This window comes from Phoxinus phoxinus (assembly GCF_949152265.1).
Source record: "Phoxinus phoxinus genome assembly, chromosome: 4".
Classification (NCBI taxonomy): domain Eukaryota; kingdom Metazoa; phylum Chordata; class Actinopteri; order Cypriniformes; family Leuciscidae; genus Phoxinus; species Phoxinus phoxinus.
The window spans coordinates 40546319-40567869 of record NC_136879.1 but is presented as its reverse complement, the minus strand read 5'-3'; the positions used below and the strand labels follow the sequence as shown (position 1 = coordinate 40567869).

Here is a 21551-nt window from a genome sequence, read left to right as displayed (position 1 = left end):
ATATTTAGAGGATGCCATAAGAAGAGCTCAAGTGAATAAGGAATCAGTTGTGGCTGTCTTCTTCGATATTGAGAAAGCATATGACATGTTGTGGAAGGAAGGCCTTATGATTAAGTTAAATCATATGGGAATTAAGGGAAGAATTTTCACTAGGATTAAGGAATTCTTGTCAAGTAGAACAATAATGGTGAAGATAAAAGGGGTGACAAGTGAGCGGTATCAGGTAGAAAATGGTATTCCACAAGGGAGTATTTTGTGGATGTGGCATTGTTTGCAGATGATGGTACATTATGGAAAAGAGGGAGAAATGTTGATTTTGTAGTGAAGAAGATACAGCAAGCAGTTGATGTAGTGGTCAAGTGGTCCATTAGATGGGGATTTAGGATCTCAATTGAAAAATCCAAAACAAGGTTTTTCTCAAGAAAGAAAATAACTGATGATATAAAAATAAAATTGTCTGCTAATGAATTGGAAAGGGTTGACACCTTTAAATACCTGGGCATATGGTTTGATCAAAGCATGGGCAACATATACAAAAAATCATTGATAAGTGCAAGAAAACTATAAATGTAATGAGGTGTCAATGCGGAGTTGAGTGGGGAGCAAGTCGATCTGCACTAAGAACAATTTACACAGGATTGATCAGGTCAGTATTAGATTATGGAAGCATAATATATGGGTCTGCAGCCAAAACGTTGTTGAGTAAGTTGGATGTGATACAAAATCAAGCATTAAGATTGTGCTGTGGTGCTGTCGAAACTACACCAGTGACAGCTATCCAGGTGGAGATGGGAGAAATGCCTGTCCACCTTAGAAGAGATCAATTAGCCCTTGTGTATTGGGCAAAGTTGAGGGGTCATAATGGAAATCATATGAGTCAATATGTTTTGAAGCAATGCCAAGAGCGTGGAAATGATCAAGTCAGAAGTTTTGGTTGGGTTATCAATGATAAGGTAAATGAAATGTGGTTTAAAGATCTGAAAGTAAGTACTTCTGTACATTTCCCAGCTGCTCCACCATGGGTTTATAAAGAAATGTTTATTGATTTGGTTTTGTTAGAAGAAAAGCAAGGAATTGGCATGGACAAGTATAGGGTGCAGAGATATTTAATGGAGAGGTATAGATAGGATTTAATTATATATACAGATGCATCTAAACAGATTGATAAAAAAATGGGGGTAGCATATGTCATCCCAAAATTTGAATTAAAATAGGTAAAAGAATCAGTGATGATTTGGCAGTTTATACAGCGGAGTTGGTCGGAGTGTGGCTAGCACAGTTATGGCTGGAAGTCAATAGAACAAGAAAGGCAGTAATTATTACTTCAGATTCCAGCGCAGCTGTGATCAGCATCAAAACTTTTCAGTCAAAATCAAGACATGATATTGTAATTGAAATAATACAAGTTGCAAATAATCTGTTACAATCAGGAACCGAGATAAATCTTATATGAGTACCAGCCCATATAGGAGTGGTAGAAAACGAGTTGGCAGATAAATGTGCTAAGCAAGCAGCTGGAAATTTCAATGTAGTTGAGGTTAATTATAGCAAAGGAGAAATTAATAGTATGGTTAAAAACATTGTTAAAGGGATAGTTCACTTTGAAATTAAATGTTGGTATGTTTTAGCTTACCTCAAGGGCATCCAAGATGTAGGTGTCTTTTTTTCCGCAGTAGTTTAAATTTTGATATTTTTTGGTCAAACCGTTCTTGTCTGACAGTCATATCATGCAGGTCTATGATCACTGTCTCAAAGAGGATGCACAGAGTCCAAATTAAAACAATTCCCCATCGTCCAAATTAAACAATTCCCCATCGTAAGTACACATTGATGGCCTAAGACACGAAACGAGCGGTTTGTGTGAGAAAACGAACAGTATTTATATAGTTTTTACCTCTTATACACAGGCACGTCCAAGTGATCTGAGGGCAAGAGCGCATCCTGGTGTGTGACGTGTGCGCAGACTGGTGCATAGATGTATACACTAGAAGTCGCCTTGGCTACGGCAGTTCATTGGAACGAATGTCTTTAATGTGAAATCTAGTGTATATATATCTATGCACCAGTCTGCGCACACGTCACACAGAAGGAAGCGCCCGCGCCCACAGATCATTTGGACGTGCCTGTGTATAAAAGGGAAAAACAATATAAATACTGTTCGTTTTCTCACACAAACCGCTCGTTTCGTGAACCTGTGAGAAACGCTGATGGCGCTCACATGCGCATCAATAATTAATTCTATAGTTATGTGCATTTGAATATATGTGCGCATGTTTGTAATTCTCTACAAACCAAGCCTAAACAAACTACTTGTCCTGCCTATAAATTTGATACAGAATATTATTTTATCACTACGCAAATTTTCCACAATGCTTTATCTGTAGAGTGGTAAAGGGATCCTCCGTAGGGAGAGGCTAGTTGGCACTTCAGCACTGCGTTGTCATCGGGTCCAGGTGAAGGTCCTTCGTAAGATCTGGATACGGCCTGGATCCGGCAGGCTGCGGGAAAACCTCGGGATAAACAAAGACACTAAAATTAGCGTAGATGCCATTCTTCTTATGATGTAACGAGTACATCAGGATTTATGGGAAGTGTTCCCAGTTCCGGCTGACCTAATCTATGCAGCCTAACATTGAGTTATAGAAGTCTATAATGCATTATGTGAATGCTAGGTCAAAGAGATGTGTCTTTAATTTAGCTTTGAACTGACAGAGTGTGTCTGCTTCCCAGACAATAGTAGGACGACTGTTCCAAAGTTTTGGTGCTAAATAGGAAAAGGATCTACCGCCAGCAGTCGATTTTGATATTCTAGGTATTATAAACTGGCCGGAATTTTGAGATCGCAGTAGACGTGAAGGACTATAATGCGTTAAGAGCTCGCTCAAGTACTGCGGAGCTAAACCATTTAGTGCTTTGTAAGTAATCAGCAATATTAAAAAAATTATACGATGTTTAATAGGCAGCCAATGCAGTGTTGACAGAACGGGGCTAATATGGTCATACTTCCTGGTTCTGGTAAGAACTTGAGCTGCTGCGTTTTGAACTAGCTGTAGTTTGTTTATTAAGCGTGCAGGGCAACCACCCAGTAGAGCATTACAATCAGGCCCGGATTGGCTAATCGGGAGCACCAGGAGAATTCCCGGTGGGCCGGTCTGTTTTATTGGCCAGGAGGGCCGGTGTTGTCATGGCACTGGGTTGAATGTTTTCCCTTTATAGGCTCCAGTCACAGCGCAGCCCCACTATTTTTTTATTATTATTTTCTCGCAGCCCCACAAAAAATAAAGTCAGTTGTTAGAGATGTGCGAACAAAAAAATTAGAGATACAAAACATGGATAATAGGCGCAAAGGCGGCGCTGAAAAGGCCAGAATAATAAAAAATCTCTAGAAACTCAAGCGGCCAAATAGCCTACGAGTCAGAGCCGTACCCACCATTGAGTTCTCCGATTTTTCTGAGTGTATAACGTTGTGAAATAATTGCCTAATATTAACTCTAATTTGGTGCTGCAATGACTCGCATATCGCGTCGATAACCGACCTCATCATCTGAGCTGCTTCAGCGCTCAAACACCGCTCGTCGGCAATGGCAAAATGTTTGAGATGACCGATCAAAGCAAGTGGGATTTATGTTCACAGAAGCACGAGCCGCGGCCGCGCGCGAATCCCAACGCGACGCTTCACGAGATAAGATGCAAGTGGCTAAACTAAACAGCTGTTTTACAATAGAAGTTTTAAACAACCGACATAAATAATCAGTTTGCAAAGACTGTGTCAATCAAAGCTCAGCTTCGGGAAAGGGAGATTTACAGGTAGCCTAAAGATAAAGAGACTGAGAGAAGAAGAATGAGAGAAGGAGATGGAGATGAGAGTAGAGAACAGGTAGAGGAATAGCCTATTGCATACTGTGCCCAGAATAAGAATAACTTTATTCCAATGAATGCCTATTTAACACAGATATAGCCTACTATGTTCTTTGACAATGACAGTGGAATCATAATATGCCCCTGAACCCCCTAGCCAGATCACTTTTGGGACCTTTGTATTTATAAAACCCTGTGTACGGCTATTGCACTGAATAGAAAATTATATTTTTGAAAAATACAATGAATTACAAGGCTGTACAAAACGGTGCACTATTGCAGACTTATATACTGAGGGTTTAATTACGGTACATTATTTTAATATAGTCAGTCGGGAACTAAAGTGGGCCGGTCTAAGTCATTAAACTCCAGGGCTGAAAATGAGTCCCACTCCGGCCCTGATTACAAAATCTAGCCTTGAGGTCATGAACACATGAGCTAATTGTTCCGCATTTGTCAATGACAGCATATGGCGTAATTTAGATATATTTTCAAGATGGAAAAATGCGGTTTTACAGATACTAGACGCATGACTTTCAAATGGAAGATTGGTATCAAAGAGCACACCCAGGTTCCTAACCGACGACGAGGACTTGAGAGAGCAGCCATCAAATGTTAGACAGTATTCTAGGTTATTACGTGAGGACGTTTTTTGTCCAATAATTAGAATCTGTTTTTTCTGTATTTAGTAGTAGGAAATTACTAGTCATCCAATTTTTTATAACAGCTATGCATTCCGTTAATTTTGTGAATTGGTAGGTTTCGTACAGCTGAGTATCGTCGGCATAACAGTGAAAGCTAATTCCATGTTTCCTAATGATATCTCCTAATGGTAGCATGTACAGAGTGAACAGCAGCGGTCCTAGTACTGAGCCTTGTGGTATGCCATAGTGAACTTGTGATCGATAAGACATCTCTTCATTTACTGCTACAAACTGATAACGGTCAGATAAGTATGATTTAAACCATGCTAGTGCAATCCCACTAATGCCAACATAATGTTCGAGTCTATTTAAAAGAATGTTGTGGTCAATGGTGTCAAATGCAGCACTAAGATCGAGTAACACCAATAGAGAGATACAGCCACAATCGGATGATAAGAGCAAATCATTCGTGACTAACGAGAGGTGTCTCGGTACTATGGTACGGTCTAAATCCGGACTGAAAATCCTAGCAGATATAATTTATTTCTAGAAATATTGTTTAGAAAGGAACACAATTGTGAGGATACTGCTTTTTCTAGTATCTTTGACAGAAAAGGCATGTAATTGACTAATTTTGTAGGACCAAGTTGCGTTTTTTTAACAAGCGGTTTAATCATAGCTAGCTTAAAGGTTTTTGGTACATATCCTAGAGACAAAGATGAATTAATGATATTAAGAAGAGGATCTATGACATCTGGAAGCATCTCTTTCAGTAGCTTAGTCTAAATATTAGTCTAAATATGTATAATATTTATATTATTTTAAAAGCAAAGTTTAATATTACTTGTCAATTAATAAACTATAAAAACTATATAAATATATTTAATTAATCAAAAGTAATTATAATATAAATATAATAAATAATTAACATTAAAAGATGGACAATTTGGTCTCTAAAGTTTGTTTCACAACATAAACTGCTTTGTTTTGGAGTGAGAGATACAGGGGGAGTGGCTTTATTGTATCAGATTCATGTCACTGCACTGATTGGTCCAGTTTTGGTCAGCGATCTCTAACCCAGAATAAAACCTGCTCCAGAACAGCTTAGCCATGTAGCGAAAGTTACCATGGCGATGAACACAACTAAAAACCAATCCACAGGCCACTGAACATTTTTGATGTTGGTTTTGTTTTACTAGAGACACATAACTGCAGCTAAATGACAGCTAAACGTCAGAAAGTTACAACTCAAAAACAACTTCCACAAAACTAACGTCACAGAACAAAAAGTTTATTTCGCTATAGGTTTGCTTCATCTGAATCTTATTTTAATGAATGGCTCTGTAGAAACTTTTTTACTCACAAAATCACACATTGTCAGTGAAATGGTCTTTTTTATTGTTATTGTACATCTGTGTATGTAATAGCAGGCTTCATGTAACTAAACAAACAAAAGTAAAAAAAAAAAAAAAAACACTGATCAAATTCAGGGAATAGTTTAATATTTTAACAAATAACTGATTGTTGTTTTTTACATTTCTTTCTAGTCTCTTTTAATTTTGGTATTTCTTTGAGTAAGAGTTCAATCAAAATAATTTTCAATAATTTTCTTGTTCTCCAACATATAAAACACAATTCTTATGGCATTTCACAGCAACACTAGTTTATTAGTTAACTACACATTTACTTATGTGAATCTAACATAAAATTATCTCACTGTGACACAGAACAATGCTTTCTAATATGAGTCCTTAGATTACATGATTGGGTGAAACTCTTCCCTCACTGAGTACAGTAGTACAGCCTTTCTCCAGTATGAACTCGCTCGTGTGATTTCAGAGATCCAGAATGAGTGAAACTCTTGTCACAATATGAGCACTTGTAAGGTTTTTCTCCAGTATGAATTCTTTGGTGCAGTTTCAGATGATCAGCTCTAGTAAAGCTCTTCCCACAGTCACAACACACATGATCTTTCTCACCGGTGTGTGTTTTCTGGTGCAGTTTAAAACAGAACAGTCGAGAAAAACTTTTTCCACAGAGAGAACACACATAAGGCTTCACGTCTGAATGAACTTTCAGGTGATCTTTTAGACTTGATGATGAAATAAAATCTTTACCACACTGATCACAGTTAAATGGCTTTTCTCCAGAGTGAATGCGCAGATGAATACTGAGACTTGCTGAACGAGAAAAACTCTTTCCACACTGAGTGCATGTATGTGGTTTTTCTCCAGTATGAATTCTTTGGTGTTGTTTCAGATATCCAGCTCTAATAAAGCTCTTCCCACAGTCACAACACACATGATCTCTCACTTCATTATGTGTTTTCTGGTGCAGTTTAAAATGATACAGCCGTGAATAACTCTTTCCACAGAGAGAACACACATAAGGCTTCTCGTCTGAATGAACTTTCAGGTGATCTTTTAGATTTGATGATGAAATAAAATCTTTACCACACTGATCACAGTTAAATGGTTTTTCTCCACTGTGAATGCGCAAATGATAACTGAGACCTGATTCACCAATGAAACTCTTTCCACACTGATGGCATGTATACGGTTTCTCTCCAGTGTGAATTCTCATGTGTATGTTGAGGTTTTCTTTCCGGGTGAAACTCTTTCCACACTGAGTGCAGGTGTGCAGCTTTTTGGCTTTTGTTCTTTGAATTGTAAAGTTACGATGTTCCTCCTCTTCATTCAGTTCTTGTCTTTGCTCTTTCACTCTCACCTGGTCTAAAATACACAGAAATACAGTTCGAATCAGTTCAAGTGAACCCTTATTTAATAGCAGAAAACAACAGAGATCAGATCTTTCATTTTTTGTTCTGTCATTCACTTGTTAATATAGTAAAAATATGTTTGACAACTGCTATATACAAGGTTATGATCATTTGGATGTATTTCTCTATCATTTATCATCCATATACTGCTTATTAATTCACATCTACCAAAGCAGTCAACAATGAAGAATCAAGAATGGACACCAACCTATTTGTTCCTCAGTATCTTCATGTTTTATTCTGGATGGTTCTGGATCACTCATGTCTTCAATCTCCTCTTTAATAAACTCCATCTTTAACAGTCACACAGATTTCAGCTGCTACTCCTGGAGTTTGTCCTTCTCTTGTAGGATGATGGGAATATTCCCAGTATTTATTGGTGAATTGTTGTGGGAGGAGCTTCACTGCAGGTGTGAACTGATTACTGCATTTAAAAGTACAGAGTCATCATGTTTAACTGCTGCTGAAAAGCCTCATTGTCTCCAAAAGTTCCCTGTTTTCAGCTCATTCATTACGGTGATGTCTGAGATCTTCTGTAAAATGGCACATCAAGGTTGAAACAAACTACAGCATCATCACTTTTGAAATTTCACTTCAGTTCTTGTCTTTGCTCTTTCACTTCCATCGGGTCTGAAACATATTAAAACATTAAGTTGTTAGAATGAGTTCAAGGATAAATGTGAATATTCAAGTGAACCCTGGTTTAATAACAGCAAAAAAATGAGATCTGCTTATCAAATATTATATTTTTGATGTATCAAAGGTTAGTTTTGTCATCCTCTTGTTAATGGTTTGAACTTTCATCAACAAATTACACACCAGTGAATTTTGTCAAAAATGTCTTGTAAATATATAGCAGATTTTACCCAGCAACACAAATGAACCACATCTGGAGTTTATTGACAGAGGACAGTAGGTCTGCACGATGTATCGTTTTTAGGGCTGCAACTAACGATTATTTTAATAATCGATTAATCTGTCGATTATTTTTCCGATTAATCGGATAAAAATAAAAAACATTCATTTCCAACCCTTTATTCAAAAACAGAACTGACAGTGCAAATTCACAGTGCAAAAAAATCTTCAGAAAGTGCACAAACAGGTTGCTCCTTGAACATCCCTCAGCTGTTAAAGTAATATTTTTTTATTATTATTGACTAACACAAAAAACATACACATGTATGCTTTACATCTGCCAAATATATAGGAATTTTTTTTTTAATAAAGTGCACAAAAAGATGTATATTTTTGTTTAAGGGACCTGAGCTGTCAGAACAATAAATAATTTAAAAAAAATAAAGAAAAATACAAATCAGAAAACTTAACAGGATTTGTTTAAACGTCAGAACTTGTTCTTCACACTACACTCACAGACGCACACACTCACAGACGCACAAATTCTCACTCACAGACGCACAAACTCACAAAAAATTACAATGGATTGACCACCTCGTATGGCGTGTATTTTGCAGCTCATCCTTTCCGAGCATATTGTGAAGTTTCTCTGAGTCATTTAGACTTAGAGTAAAGAATGAAAAATTCAGTGCTGCTCGGACACACTCGGTCTCTCTTGCGCGCAAATAGACTCGGTCTCTATCGCGCGCTCTCAGATGCACTCGGTCTCTCTCGCGCGCAGACACACTCGCACGCAAACACACTCTATATCGCGCGCTCTTGGACACAGTCTCTCTTGCGCGTGGAGACACACTCGCACGCAAACACACGTGTCTCAAGCACAGTGTTGCTCGCGGAGTTCGCTTCGCTTTTGTCCAGTCGGCGCCTCATAGCTCTGCGCTCAACTAATTATTATTATTATTATTATTTTTTAACATCTCCGCGTCACGCAACACAACGAATCGATAATGAAATTCGTTGCCAACTATTTTGATAATCGATTTTGTGGGTGAGGGATGTGGATGAGGGATGAGGGATCTGGATGAGGGATGTGGATGAGGGATGTGGATGAGGGATGTAGATGAGGGATGTGGATGAGGGATGTGGATGAGGGATGTGGATGAGGAATGAGGGATGTGGATGAGGGATGTGGATGAGGGATGAGGGATGTAGATGAGGGATGTGGATGAGGGATGTAGATGAGGGATGTGGATGAGGGATGTGGATGAGGGATGTGGATGAGGGATGTGGATGAGGGATGTGGATGAGGGATGTGGATGAGGGATGTGGATGAGGGATGTGGATGAGGGATGTAGATGAGGGATGTGGATGAGGGATGTGGATGAGGGATGTGGATGAGGGATGTGGATGAGGGATGTGGATGAGGGATGAGGGATGTAGATGAGGGATGTGGATGAGGGATGAGGGATGTAGATGAGGGATGTGGATGAGGGATGAGGGATGTGGATGAGGGATGTGGATGAGGGATGTGGATGAGGGATGAGGGATGTGGATGAGGGATGAGGGATGTGGATGAGGGATGTGGATGAGGGATGTGGATGAGGGATGAGGGATGAGGGATGTAGATGAGGGATGTGGATGAGGGATGTAGATGAGGGATGTGGATGAGGGATGTGGATGAGGGATGTAGATGAGGGATGTAGATGAGGGATGTGGATGAGGGATGTGGATGAGGGATGTGGATGAGGGATGTAGATGAGGGATGTAGATGAGGGATGTAGATGAGGGATGTGGATGAGGGATGTAGATGAGGGATGTAGATGAGGGATGTGGGTGAGGGATGTGGGTGAGGGATGTGGATGAGGGATGTGGATGAGGGATGTGGATGAGGGATGTGGGTGAGGGATGTGGATGAAGGATGTGGATGAGGGATGTGGATGAGGGATGTGGATGAGGGATGTGGATGAGGGATGTGGATGAGGGATGTGGATGAAGGATGTGGATGAGGGATGTGGATGAGGGATGTGGATGAGGGATGTGGATGAGGGATGTGGATGAGGGATGTGGATGAGGGATGAGGGATGAGGGATGTAGATGAGGGATGTGGATGAGGGATGTAGATGAGGGATGTGGATGAGGGATGTGGATGAGGGATGTAGATGAGGGATGTAGATGAGGGATGTGGATGAGGGATGTGGATGAGGGATGTGGATGAGGGATGTAGATGAGGGATGTAGATGAGGGATGTAGATGAGGGATGTGGATGAGGGATGTAGATGAGGGATGTAGATGAGGGATGTGGGTGAGGGATGTGGGTGAGGGATGTGGATGAGGGATGTGGATGAGGGATGTGGATGAGGGATGTGGGTGAGGGATGTGGATGAAGGATGTGGATGAGGGATGTGGATGAGGGATGTGGATGAGGGATGTGGATGAGGGATGTGGATGAGGGATGTGGATGAAGGATGTGGATGAGGGATGTGGATGAGGGATGTGGATGAGGGATGTGGATGAGGGATGTGGATGAGGGATGTGGATGAGGGATGTAGATGAGGGATGTAGATGAGGGATGTAGATGAGGGATGTGGATGAGGGATGTGGATGAGGGATGTAGATGAGGGATGTAGATGAGGGATGTAGATGAGGGATGTAGATGAGGGATGTGGATGAGGGATGTGGATGAGGGATGTAGATGAGGGATGTAGATGAGGGATGTGGATGAGGGATGTGGATGAGGGATGTGGATGAGGGATGTGGATGAGGGATGTGGATGAGGGATGTAGATGAGGGATGTAGATGAGGGATGTGGGTGAGGGATGTGGGTGAGGGATGTAGATGAGGGATGTAGATGAGGGATGTAGATGAGGGATGTGGATGAGGGATGTAGATGAGGGATGTAGATGAGGGATGTAGATGAGGGATGTAGATGAGGGATGTGGATGAGGGATGTGGATGAGGGATGTGGATGAGGGATGTGGATGAGGGATGTGGATGAGGGATGTAGATGAGGGATGTAGATGAGGGATGTGGGTGAGGGATGTGGGTGAGGGATGTAGATGAGGGATGTAGATGAGGGATGTGGATGAGGGATGTGGATGAGGGATGTGGATGAGGGATGTGGATGAGGGATGTGGATGAGGGATGTGGATGAGGGATGTGGATGAGGGATGTGGATGAGGGATGTGGATGAGGGATGTGGATGAGGGATGTGGATGAGGGATGTAGATGAGGGATGTGGATGAGGGATGTGGGTGAGGGATGTAGATGAGGGATGTAGATGAGGGATGTGGATGAGGGATGTGGATGAGGGATGTGGGTGAGGGATGTGGGTGAGGGATGTGGGTGAGGGATGTGGGTGAGGGATGTGGGTGAGGGATGTGGATGAGGGATGTGGATGAGGGATGTGGATGAGGGATGTGGATGAGGGATGTGGATGAGGGATGTAGATGAGGGATGTGGGTGAGGGATGTGGGTGAGGGATGTGGGTGAGGGATGTGGGTGAGGGATGTGGGTGAGGGATGTAGATGAGGGATGTGGATGAGGGATGTAGATGAGGGATGTGGATGAGGGATGTGGATGAGGGATGTAGATGAGGGATGTAGATGAGGGATGTGGGTGAGGGATGTAGATGAGGGATGTAGATGAGGGATGTAGATGAGGGATGTGGGTGAGGGATGTGGATGAGGGATGTAGATGAGGGATGTAGATGAGGGATGTGGATGAGGGATGTAGATGAGGGATGTAGATGAGGGATGTAGATGAGGGATGTAGATGAGGGATGTAGATGAGGGATGTAGATGAGGGATGTAGATGAGGGATGTGGATGAGGGATGTAGATGAGGGATGTAGATGAGGGATGTGGATGAGGGATGTAGATGAGGGATGTGGATGAGGGATGTAGATGAGGGATGTGGGTGAGGGATGTAGATGAGGGATGTGGGTGAGGGATGTAGATGAGGGATGTAGATGAGGGATGTGGATGAGGGATGTAGATGAGGGATGTAGATGAGGGATGTAGATGACTGCTGCCCTTGTTTAACTGAAGTCCCTTTCACACAGCACGTTAATCACAGGAAATTGCCATAACATTGCTAAAGTGCCTTCTGGTTGAACGCAAACATAGGGCTGGGTACCGAGTCTCGATACTTTTTAGGTACCGACCGAATTGCCTCGATACTATCGAGTATCGAAAAATGACATGTTGTTCGGTTCCAGATTTCGATACCTAAGGAGTTAACTCGTCAACGTCAGTGCTCAAACAAATACATATGAAATGCACAACGACACACATAAAGTCGCTCACGCACATACACGCAAACTCTATTCACACGAAACACGCGGAACTCTCCAGCGCACACTCGTATGAGACGCGCGTGCGCACGCACGCACAAACTCTCGACACGCATACTTACACGCAAACTCTCCGTGCACATATTCATAGACGCGAGCACACACACACAAACTCTCCGCGCACATATTCATATGAGACGCGAGCACACACACATAATACCTTAAAGATGTGGAAAAGTCGATCAAAAGTGTGGGTACATTTCTCCAGGCTCGATGCCAACAGCGCGCGATGCAGTATTTGCGGTAAAATAATTGCTGCAAAGACCGGTACCACGACAAACACGATGAAGACCTTGACAGCGCACGGAGTAAACATCAGAGCAGAAAGTTGCTCCGTCTTCGACTGGTAAATGAAGAGATATCTTGATTCTTGTTGATCACTCAGTGTTTATATTGCAATAAATAATAACCTACTGAATGTACACTGCCGTTCAAAAATGTGTTGGTTAGTCAGAATTTTTTTTCAGTAAGGATGCATTAAAGTTATCAAAGGTGACATTAAAACATGTGTAATGTTACAAAATATTTCGTTTTTAAATAAATGCTTTTCTTTTTTCTTTTTTATTCATCAAAGAATTATTTAAAAAATTATCATAGTTTCCAAAATATTAAGCATCAAACTGTTTTCATATTTCTGAAGGGTCATGTGACACTGAAGTAATGATTTTGAACATTCAGCTTTGACATCACAGGAATAAATTACATTTTGAAATATATTCAAATAAGATTTTAAATTGTAATACTATTTCACAATATTACTAAAGTTTTACTGTATTTTTTTATTTAAAAATTCAGCTTTGGTGAGCATGAGCGCTTTATAAAACATTTTTTATTCCTTTGTGCACTGGCTAAGGAGCATGAGTCAAACTGAAAAAATAAAACTAAATAAATAAAAAATAAAAGTTTTTCTGAGGTAATATGTTATGTAATCTTGTTAAAATGGATTTCATAAAATTGGTATCGAAAAAAGTATCGTTAGGAACCGGTATCGAAACTGAGGTATCGAAATTGGCACCGGATCGAAAGATTTTGAACGATGCCCAGCCCTACGCAAACAAGTCCCAGGATTGATGGGGACATAGTAACATTGCCGGGATCAGTCCCGGAACGCACCCTGTGTGAACATAAGCCAGGACCAATGCCGTTAGGGGTATTTTGTTGCTCTTAGAAGAAAGTTTGTGTTCTTCATCAACAAAGAAAGAACGAAAAATTGTCTGCAAACTGGAATGAAGAGGAGACCTGGGGCCTGTACCATGAAGCCGGTTTAGGTGGCTAGCCAGCTATGTTTCAGCTTAGTTTCCGCCTACCCTGGGTTTTAGGTACTATGAAAGTAGCTCGGCTTTAGTCGGTGTTCGTTGCCATGGTATCTTACGCTGCACGGCTAGCCTGCTCCGGGGCAGGTTAAGTTCTGGATTCGAGATCTCAGACTGAAGTTTGACCAATCAGCTGTGAGCAAAGAAATATATAGGTGACGTAACTAATTCCCAGTGTCTGTTGCAATGGCTTTACATTTTCTTCCAAATCCTGTGTACATCTCAGCGCAAATTGTTAGACGAGCACATCGTAGAGAAAGAGTTTTTAGCCAGACAAAATCCCCTTGCCTTTCCTGATAGTTTGTAGGAAAGATACAGATTTTCTACGGAAGGAATATCTTATCTTTGCGAACTTCTTGAGCCACACATAAAGAATTTAACACGTCGAATTCATGCACTTACTGTACCGCAAATGGTATTGTCTTGCGTTTTTTTGCAAGTGGCATACTTGCACGATCAGTGATGCACAGAATCTAGGGGTTTGTCGAACTATTCGCAAGGTGCTCCTCGCTCTGCAGGAGTAATATAGTTTCATTAATAATGTTCCCCGGACATATCGACCATGTCCATAAAAGAGGGCTTTTATAAAATTGCCGCTAAGATAGCCTATAATGATAGGGTGACATCACAAGAACAAATTTTTTTTCTTTCTAAAAGCAAATTTCACAAATGTACTACAGTATAGGCTACATGTTAAGAATTATTTAAAATATATTTTTTTTTTATTCGGTAGGCCTATGATATGATTCCCTAGAGTCATTGGAAAAATAGACTGCACACATGTTGCTATCTCCACTTCTCTAGGAGAACATGAGCAGATTATGTTAATAGAAAGTCCTTTCACAGCCTTAATGTTCAGGTAGAGATGATGTGAACATGTGAAATCATTATTTTCTGTGAGATTAATCTTTAAATTAATAGTAACATTAACAGATATAACAATGATCTACTTTCTGTGAGTCTGTGTTGTGTCAGCACTTTGAGGAAAGCAAGTTAAATTTGGTACAGTACAAAACACTGTTACTTTGCAACCTATACAATAACCATCATGATGACCCTCAGACAGGGCCACAGAACCGCTTCAATGTGGCCCTCAGTAAAACCAGAGTGAAGTTAGAGATGGGGGGGGGGCATTAATAAATATTCATGCTAAAGTGTTACTTGGTTAAATAAGTTCACATACTGAGATCAGTTTAATCCAGCTGTTTGTTCTCCAATTTATTTATTTTTTTTAAATGTGGAGCCTCCTCAGCTCATAGTCCGGCTCCTTTTGTGTGCAGTCTAGCTCTATAAGGCAAGTTAGTAATTTAACTTAGTAACTTATAACTTAGTACCCTAGTCATTTTTTTAATTACCAATTTTGAAAGGTGAGACTTTGTTTAATATGTTTAAAATCAAAAATAACCGAAAAGTAACCTGGTCTGTCCTGTCTGTCAGTGTGTTGTCAGTCTCCTCTCTGCTCCACGATGTATTTTTCGCTGCGGGAGACCATGGTGTGGTGTGAGAGCGGCATAGCTTGTTGGACATAGCAACAGTAACTAAGGGGGGCGAGTCTTTGCGAACGGTCAATTGACTGAAGTTATTGCATTATGCTGTTAATAATTTTTTTACATTTGACAATGTAGTGTGGTACATTGCGAACAAAGGTCAGATATTATATTGCATAAAAGAAAGTCTAGTCTAAAAATGGCATAGCAACATGCGCTTTAAAATAAATAAATGTAAAAATCAAGAATCGGATTGAACAATGACCTCAGAATTGAAAGTTTAATCGAATCGAGGATTTGGAGAATCGTGACACCCCTATTAGACTGGAGTGAGGCGAAACCAGTAAAAAAAGAGTGCAAACTTCAAAGCAAGTTATTGTTAGCTAGCTGCTAATTGTATTCAATTGTATGTGGTAGAAAATTTGAAAATTAGTAAAAAAAAAAAAAAAAAAATGAATGCTACATTTTTTTATTCTACTTTTTGAAATACATGATTATATACCAAAATAATTATTTGGTCTAGCAAAGAAGGATTTTATCGTACAAAGCTATGAAATCCAGTGGTAGAATCACAGCTTTAAAAAAAAAAGGCAAGAAAGGATGACAGTGTCCGTCTGCCACCACCGAAGACCAATTTTAACCCAGGAAAACCCTGAGTGTTGTGAACAATTGAGAAAGAAAATGGATGCATATTCAATATATTGGATCTGTGCATTCGTCTTAATATACCCTATAATATACTCGCAGCTTTTTGTCACCAATGTTAAATCAAACAACAAAAAAGAAAGAGAAAATTACTTTTCCTGCTTTAACAAAGATAATGAATTATATTTAATTTATACAGTGAAGAAGACTATATGTAGTGTTATTTTACATTTGGTTATTCAATCAGAGTCTGACTCTGTACCTGAATAGTAGATTTACCTTAAAAAATAATAAAGCACTGTTTATTTCACTTATATCTTCGTTATATCTTATTTATCTATGCTTGTAATTTGTTTATTTCTTTCTAGCAGAAGTATTACTTTCTGTGGAGTATTTTATTTACTCCATTACAAAAATCACCCCAGTCATTCTAGAATGATTCATTCTTTCCAAATAGAGCTATTAAGTCATCTGGAAAAATTGTTTTCATATCGCAATATTTATCGCAGAAAAATAAAATATTGCAACGTCATTCCCAATGCATGAGAAACATTAATTATCGTCCACTCTAACAGTAACTGTAGCGATCTAACACACAGGTCAGAAAATATGGCTATAAACACGTTAACATCAAAATGAAAGCTAAACCCATTTAAACGAAATTCCCAGAGACTCAATCCACTAAAATGATGTGTGGAGATAACTGTTGGCAAAAAAATAAACGCATAGCCTACATAACCTTATTCCGGTTTTATGGCAGTTTCATAATATAAACTCAAAACTTCACTTAATTGTAACGAGGCTTCAGCAAAGGGAGGATTCATTTGCAGCTTTATTGTAATCTTGTCATACAATCAGGGTCAATAACCAGCAAACACAACATAGAGACAAAGCAACTCATAATCTGAAAACAGGCATAAAGTCAGGCAGCAAACTTACATAAATCAGTCCACAATAGAAAGCAGTTCAGGACAGCAGCAAACAATCACGAAGAGAATAAACAGTCCAAGAGTAATCCACGGGAAGACTAAACAACGGGAAGAAACGCTCAGAGATGTTCACCAGGGAAAAACAAAACTTCACAATGAGGAACTTCTTCTTCATCTGTGTTTTTTATTGGCAGTTTGCAAACAAAGTCCATTACCGCCATCTTCTGGATTGAGGTGTGAACTCACTGGGATGTAATTTTATATATGTTACTAAAAAAATAAAAATAAATTAAATAATAAAACCTAAGAGTTTTTCTCATAAAGATCATAACATCCTTAATTATAGATTGCATGCCAGGCAAACTCAATAGGTTTTTTAAAGTCAATCCATTTTCCGTTGCCCTCTCTAGTTCTTTCCTTTTTTCAGAGTACTTTCTACACATCAAGAGTATATGTTTTACATTTCCCACTTCTCCACAATGAATGCATAATCCAGTCTGGTGTTTTCCTATTAAAGTCCGCGTGAACCAGAAGTTGTAAACGACTTTTCTCCAGTGTTGTGTTGTGACGTATTTCCAAGTGAAAGGGAATATTGAACAGAGGGCAGAGGGTTTTACTTCAGTGCTCCTCCTCCCCATCTCTCGCCCATAGCAGAGTAACGGTTTGAGGGGAGTGGTGAAGCGTTTTCAACCCAAGCCGTCAAACTGACGTCATCAGAAAAGGAACGCCATTCCAGACCGGAAGTAATTTTTCAGACTTTGATTAAAGATAACCACGGAGGGTTACTTTCAAAATGTATTCCGTTACAGTTACAAATTACTTAATAAAAAAAGTATTCAGTAACGTAATCCAAGTACCAAAATATGAAAGTAATGTAATCTGATTACTTTTGGATTACTTCAAGGTAAAATATTATTATATAAAAAAAAAACTTATTTATTAAGAATTTCACAGTCCTGAATATATATTTACGTAAAGGACTATACAGACATCTAGTGGCTATATGGTATTATTACAGAATATTTTGTTTTATTTTTAACTAACATGTACAAGGAAAAAATAAAAACACAACATTTAAAAATTCTACACACAATCTACATATTAGTTTATTTTACAATGGGCCTACATGTTGACTAAAGCCGTGATCTTTCTTCATTTGCCTGACTGAACTAGGGCATTGGCAGTGGGAGTTCCCCTACGTTACCTAGACAGCGAACATCCCGTTAAGAGAGAAGAGATTAAGAAAGGACATTTTGGGTACTAAAAAAGATACTCTCCTAATTTCTACAGATTACAGCATCCATGAATTGAAAGCGTTTTTACCCGCGGGCAGCATCGTTACTAGCAGCAGTGAGTCAATCTGCGTCTGAGGAGACTGTAGCGGTTAAAATATTAGCGCGTGCACCAGCGGGTGGCACACGTGAGTCATTACTGGCAACAGAACCAGGAACTACTGTATAATCAAGCAGCGCTTAATATAGTGTTATTATGCCAAAATACGAATTTACGAATTTTCTGATTACTACATTTTTTTCACGTAACTGTAACGGATTACAGTTACTGGATTTTTGTATCCTGATTACATAACGCCGTTACATGTATTCCGTTACTCCCCAACCCTGAAGATTACCACGGCAAAAAATTTTTTTTCTGTATATTAACTTGCACGGATTAATTGTTCACTACAAGACTAGTAATATGCGCTAACAAAGTAAATAGGGTCAATTTTGATTTCACGTCGACTTTAACTTTAGGCAGCTATTTAATCTTGTGTGCCATATTCTTAACCCTGTAAGCATAGTTTGAAACGACAATGATGGATTTTGGTGTAATTTGTTTCAAATTGGGACTGGGGAACCCCTGGGTCCCGATTCGAATACTGACATGGTAAGTGAACATGCGTATTGCGTGCAAAACAGTAAAAACGTTGAAATTGAGACAGACAATATCGATATGGAGTCGTCGTCAAATTACAAACACAAAAGTGTCTTTCAAAAATTCAAAATTCAAATTTCCTAATAATTTACTCACCCCAATGCCATCCAACATGTTCATGTCTTCAGTGGAAAAGAAAATCACTTTTTTGAGAAAAACATTTCAGGATTTTTCTCCACACAATGGACTTCAATCGCAACCAAATTGTTGAAGTCCAAATCAATGCAGTTTCAAAGGGCTTTGAAATGCTTCTAAGGGCTCTGCACAATCCCAGCTGAGGAATAGGGTCTTATCTAGCGAAACGATCGGCCATTTCCTAAAAAAAATATATATATATATATATATATATATACTTTTTAACCGCAAATGCCCGTCTTGTACCATCTATGGGTGCGCTACGTATTACGTCATCATGTTGGAAAGGTCACGAAAAAAAAAAAAAAAATAATAATAATAAATTAAAACAAAGATGTCGGACGATTTTGAAGTTGGAGAAGAAAATGTAATTAATTTTTCACCCTTCCCTACCTTTTTGAACCGGAGTACACAGACAAACAACTTAGACAGATGACGTGACGTGTGACCTTTCCATCGTGATTACGTAATGCCTGCCGCGTTGCAGACCAGCACTAGATGAACAATTGTGGTTAAAAAGTACATACATTTTTATTTTTTTTAGAAAATGACCGATCGTTTTGCTAGATAAGACCCTATTCCTCAACTGGGATCGTGCAGAGACCTTAGAAGCGCTTCAAAGCCCTTTGAAACTGCATTGATTTGGACTTTTTTGGTTGCGGTTTAAGTCCATTGTGTGGAGAAAAATCCTGAAATGTTTTCCAAAATTTTTTTTTACTTCTTTTCCACTGAAGAAAGAAAGACATGAACATCTTGGATGGCATTGGGGTGAGTAAATTATCAGTAAATTTGCCTGTGGGAGAACCAACATCCCTGCTGTTCCTTGTTCCATGCACTCGGGGAGGAGATGAGACGGGTGTTCGACCGCGCGGTCGCGACCCGCAAACTCGCCGACCTTCGTCAGGACAACAGAACCGTCTCTGATTATTCCATCGAGTTCCGGACTCTAGCGGCTGAGTGCAAATGGAACGAGGAGGCGCAGAGGGACATGTTCCTGCATGGGTTGGCTGACCGTGTTCAACGAGAGATCTATACACTAGAACTACACAGGAGTCCACAGCAAAGAGAGAACCGATCACACCAGGCTCTGGTGCACGGATTCCCTGAGTATTCCAGTTTCAGGAGTGAGAACACGGTCAGCCCACCGATTGATCCAGAACCCATGCAGGTAGGTCGAGCTCGGCTTTCCCGGGAGGAGAGGGAACGGTCGGAGAGGGAGGGGACTTTGCCTCTACTGCGGCAAGGCCGGATACTTTCTTGCAGCCTGTCCATTAAAAGCCCGGCAGTAGGATGGGGGTTACTGTCGGGTGGGCTATCCATGACCAAATCCTCGTCTACCACTCTCCGCCCGGTAAGACTGCAATGGGCAGACCGTTTCTTCAGCTGTCAGGCACTAGCTGAGGGCAATCTGATGGACAGCTTCACATCCCTGGAACACGTCATCTCTGTCAACACACTAAATGGACAAGAACTTCCGGGTATTACTCACTCCAATGGTCTCATCACCCTCACTACCTCAGGCAACCACACTGAAAAGACCTTCCTGCTCACCAAATCACCTCTAGTTCCCATTATTCTGGGACACCCGTGGCTGGTTAAGCACGAGCCCAAGGTAGAGTGGGGTCAGAACTCTGTCTCGGCCTGGAGTGTTCATTGTTATGTTAAATCATCTAGCATTAATTCGACCACAGACAGATTCATTAAAGTAGTTAATACTCCAACACCTGCATGACATCATCAACCAACGTGGTTCAACGACCAATTTGAGACAATACGTTTTCGGGAAACAGGCGTGACTAACCGATTTCTTCAACAATGCATCGTACTATAGTAGTGAAGCAGCGAGTTATGTTGTTGAACGGGAAACCCTGACATGGTAAACTGACTTAAAAATCAGTTGAATCTAGTATAATTTAAAAAATAAAAAGTAACTAATTTTGATTATTTGATGTAAAAACATTTCTCAGTTAAAGCATTACTTTCCATTTGGACTATCTAGTGTAGCTCTCATTGAGAGAAAGAACATATTATTTTGATGTTTTGAGAGGACTCTTGGAGGAGTTGTTGTTCTGGACAGGCTGGCGCCCAGCAATGCAGATCTAAGACCTGGAAGGTCACGACATGCCTAACTTCAAGGTCCGAGTGTCAGCAGCATAATCGATGAAGAAATGCTTCAGTCTAGCTGTATATGTGTGGAAAATTACCATGTTTATCTATTTCTTAGCCAATGAGAATCATTCAACCTGAAGCAAGGGTGTAGCTTAGACCTTGGTGAATGGTATAACTGCTGTGATCTCTGTAAATGTAAGTGGGCGGCCTACGAACTCCTTGTGAGTCTTGAAGCTGACTTCTGACTTTTCTTTATGTGGCAGGATGAGTGATTTTAGCATCTGATTGGTTTAGTTTTGGTTATGGTTTGGCTGACCAATTGGTGGAAATATTTAAGGACCCTTATTTTGACAGGTGTTGACATGCCCCAGTGATTCTGGGATCGCCTCTCCCTGGCGTTTCCGTTTCCGTTCCCATTCCTTTCAAGGTATGTTAGGACACAACTTCCTTATGGTGTGTGCATGTGGTGGCTGATTTGGTGTGCATTTAGGTGGGTTTGGAACTACTGCCTG

General features: G+C 40.1%; 1 protein-coding gene across 1 annotated transcript; it reads right to left on the bottom strand.

The window, feature by feature from the left end:
- Nucleotides 1-5878: 5878 nt before the first annotated feature.
- On the bottom strand, nucleotides 5879-17039 carry LOC306997109 (uncharacterized protein). The gene is made up of 3 exons (XM_079610205.1): nucleotides 16871-17039; nucleotides 7490-7911; nucleotides 5879-7234 (listed from the first exon to the last, which is right to left on the bottom strand). The coding sequence occupies exons 2-3, from the start codon at nucleotides 7572-7574 to the stop codon at nucleotides 6285-6287; spliced, it is 1035 nt and encodes a 344-aa protein (XP_079466331.1). The 5' UTR covers nucleotides 7575-7911; nucleotides 16871-17039; the 3' UTR covers nucleotides 5879-6284.
- Between the last annotated feature and the right edge of the window lie 4512 nt (nucleotides 17040-21551).

What these genes read in the sequence shown, in the direction of transcription:
- LOC306997109 (XM_079610205.1), bottom strand. Translation starts at nt 7,574, where the DNA reads ATGGAGTTTATTAAAGAGGAGATTGAAGACATGAGTGATCCAGAACCA. An exon ending in AGATACTGAGGAACAAATAG is followed by an intron (nt 7,235 to 7,489) that starts GTTGGTGTCCAT and finishes TGTGTATTTTAG; the next exon opens with ACCAGGTGAGAGTGAAAGAG.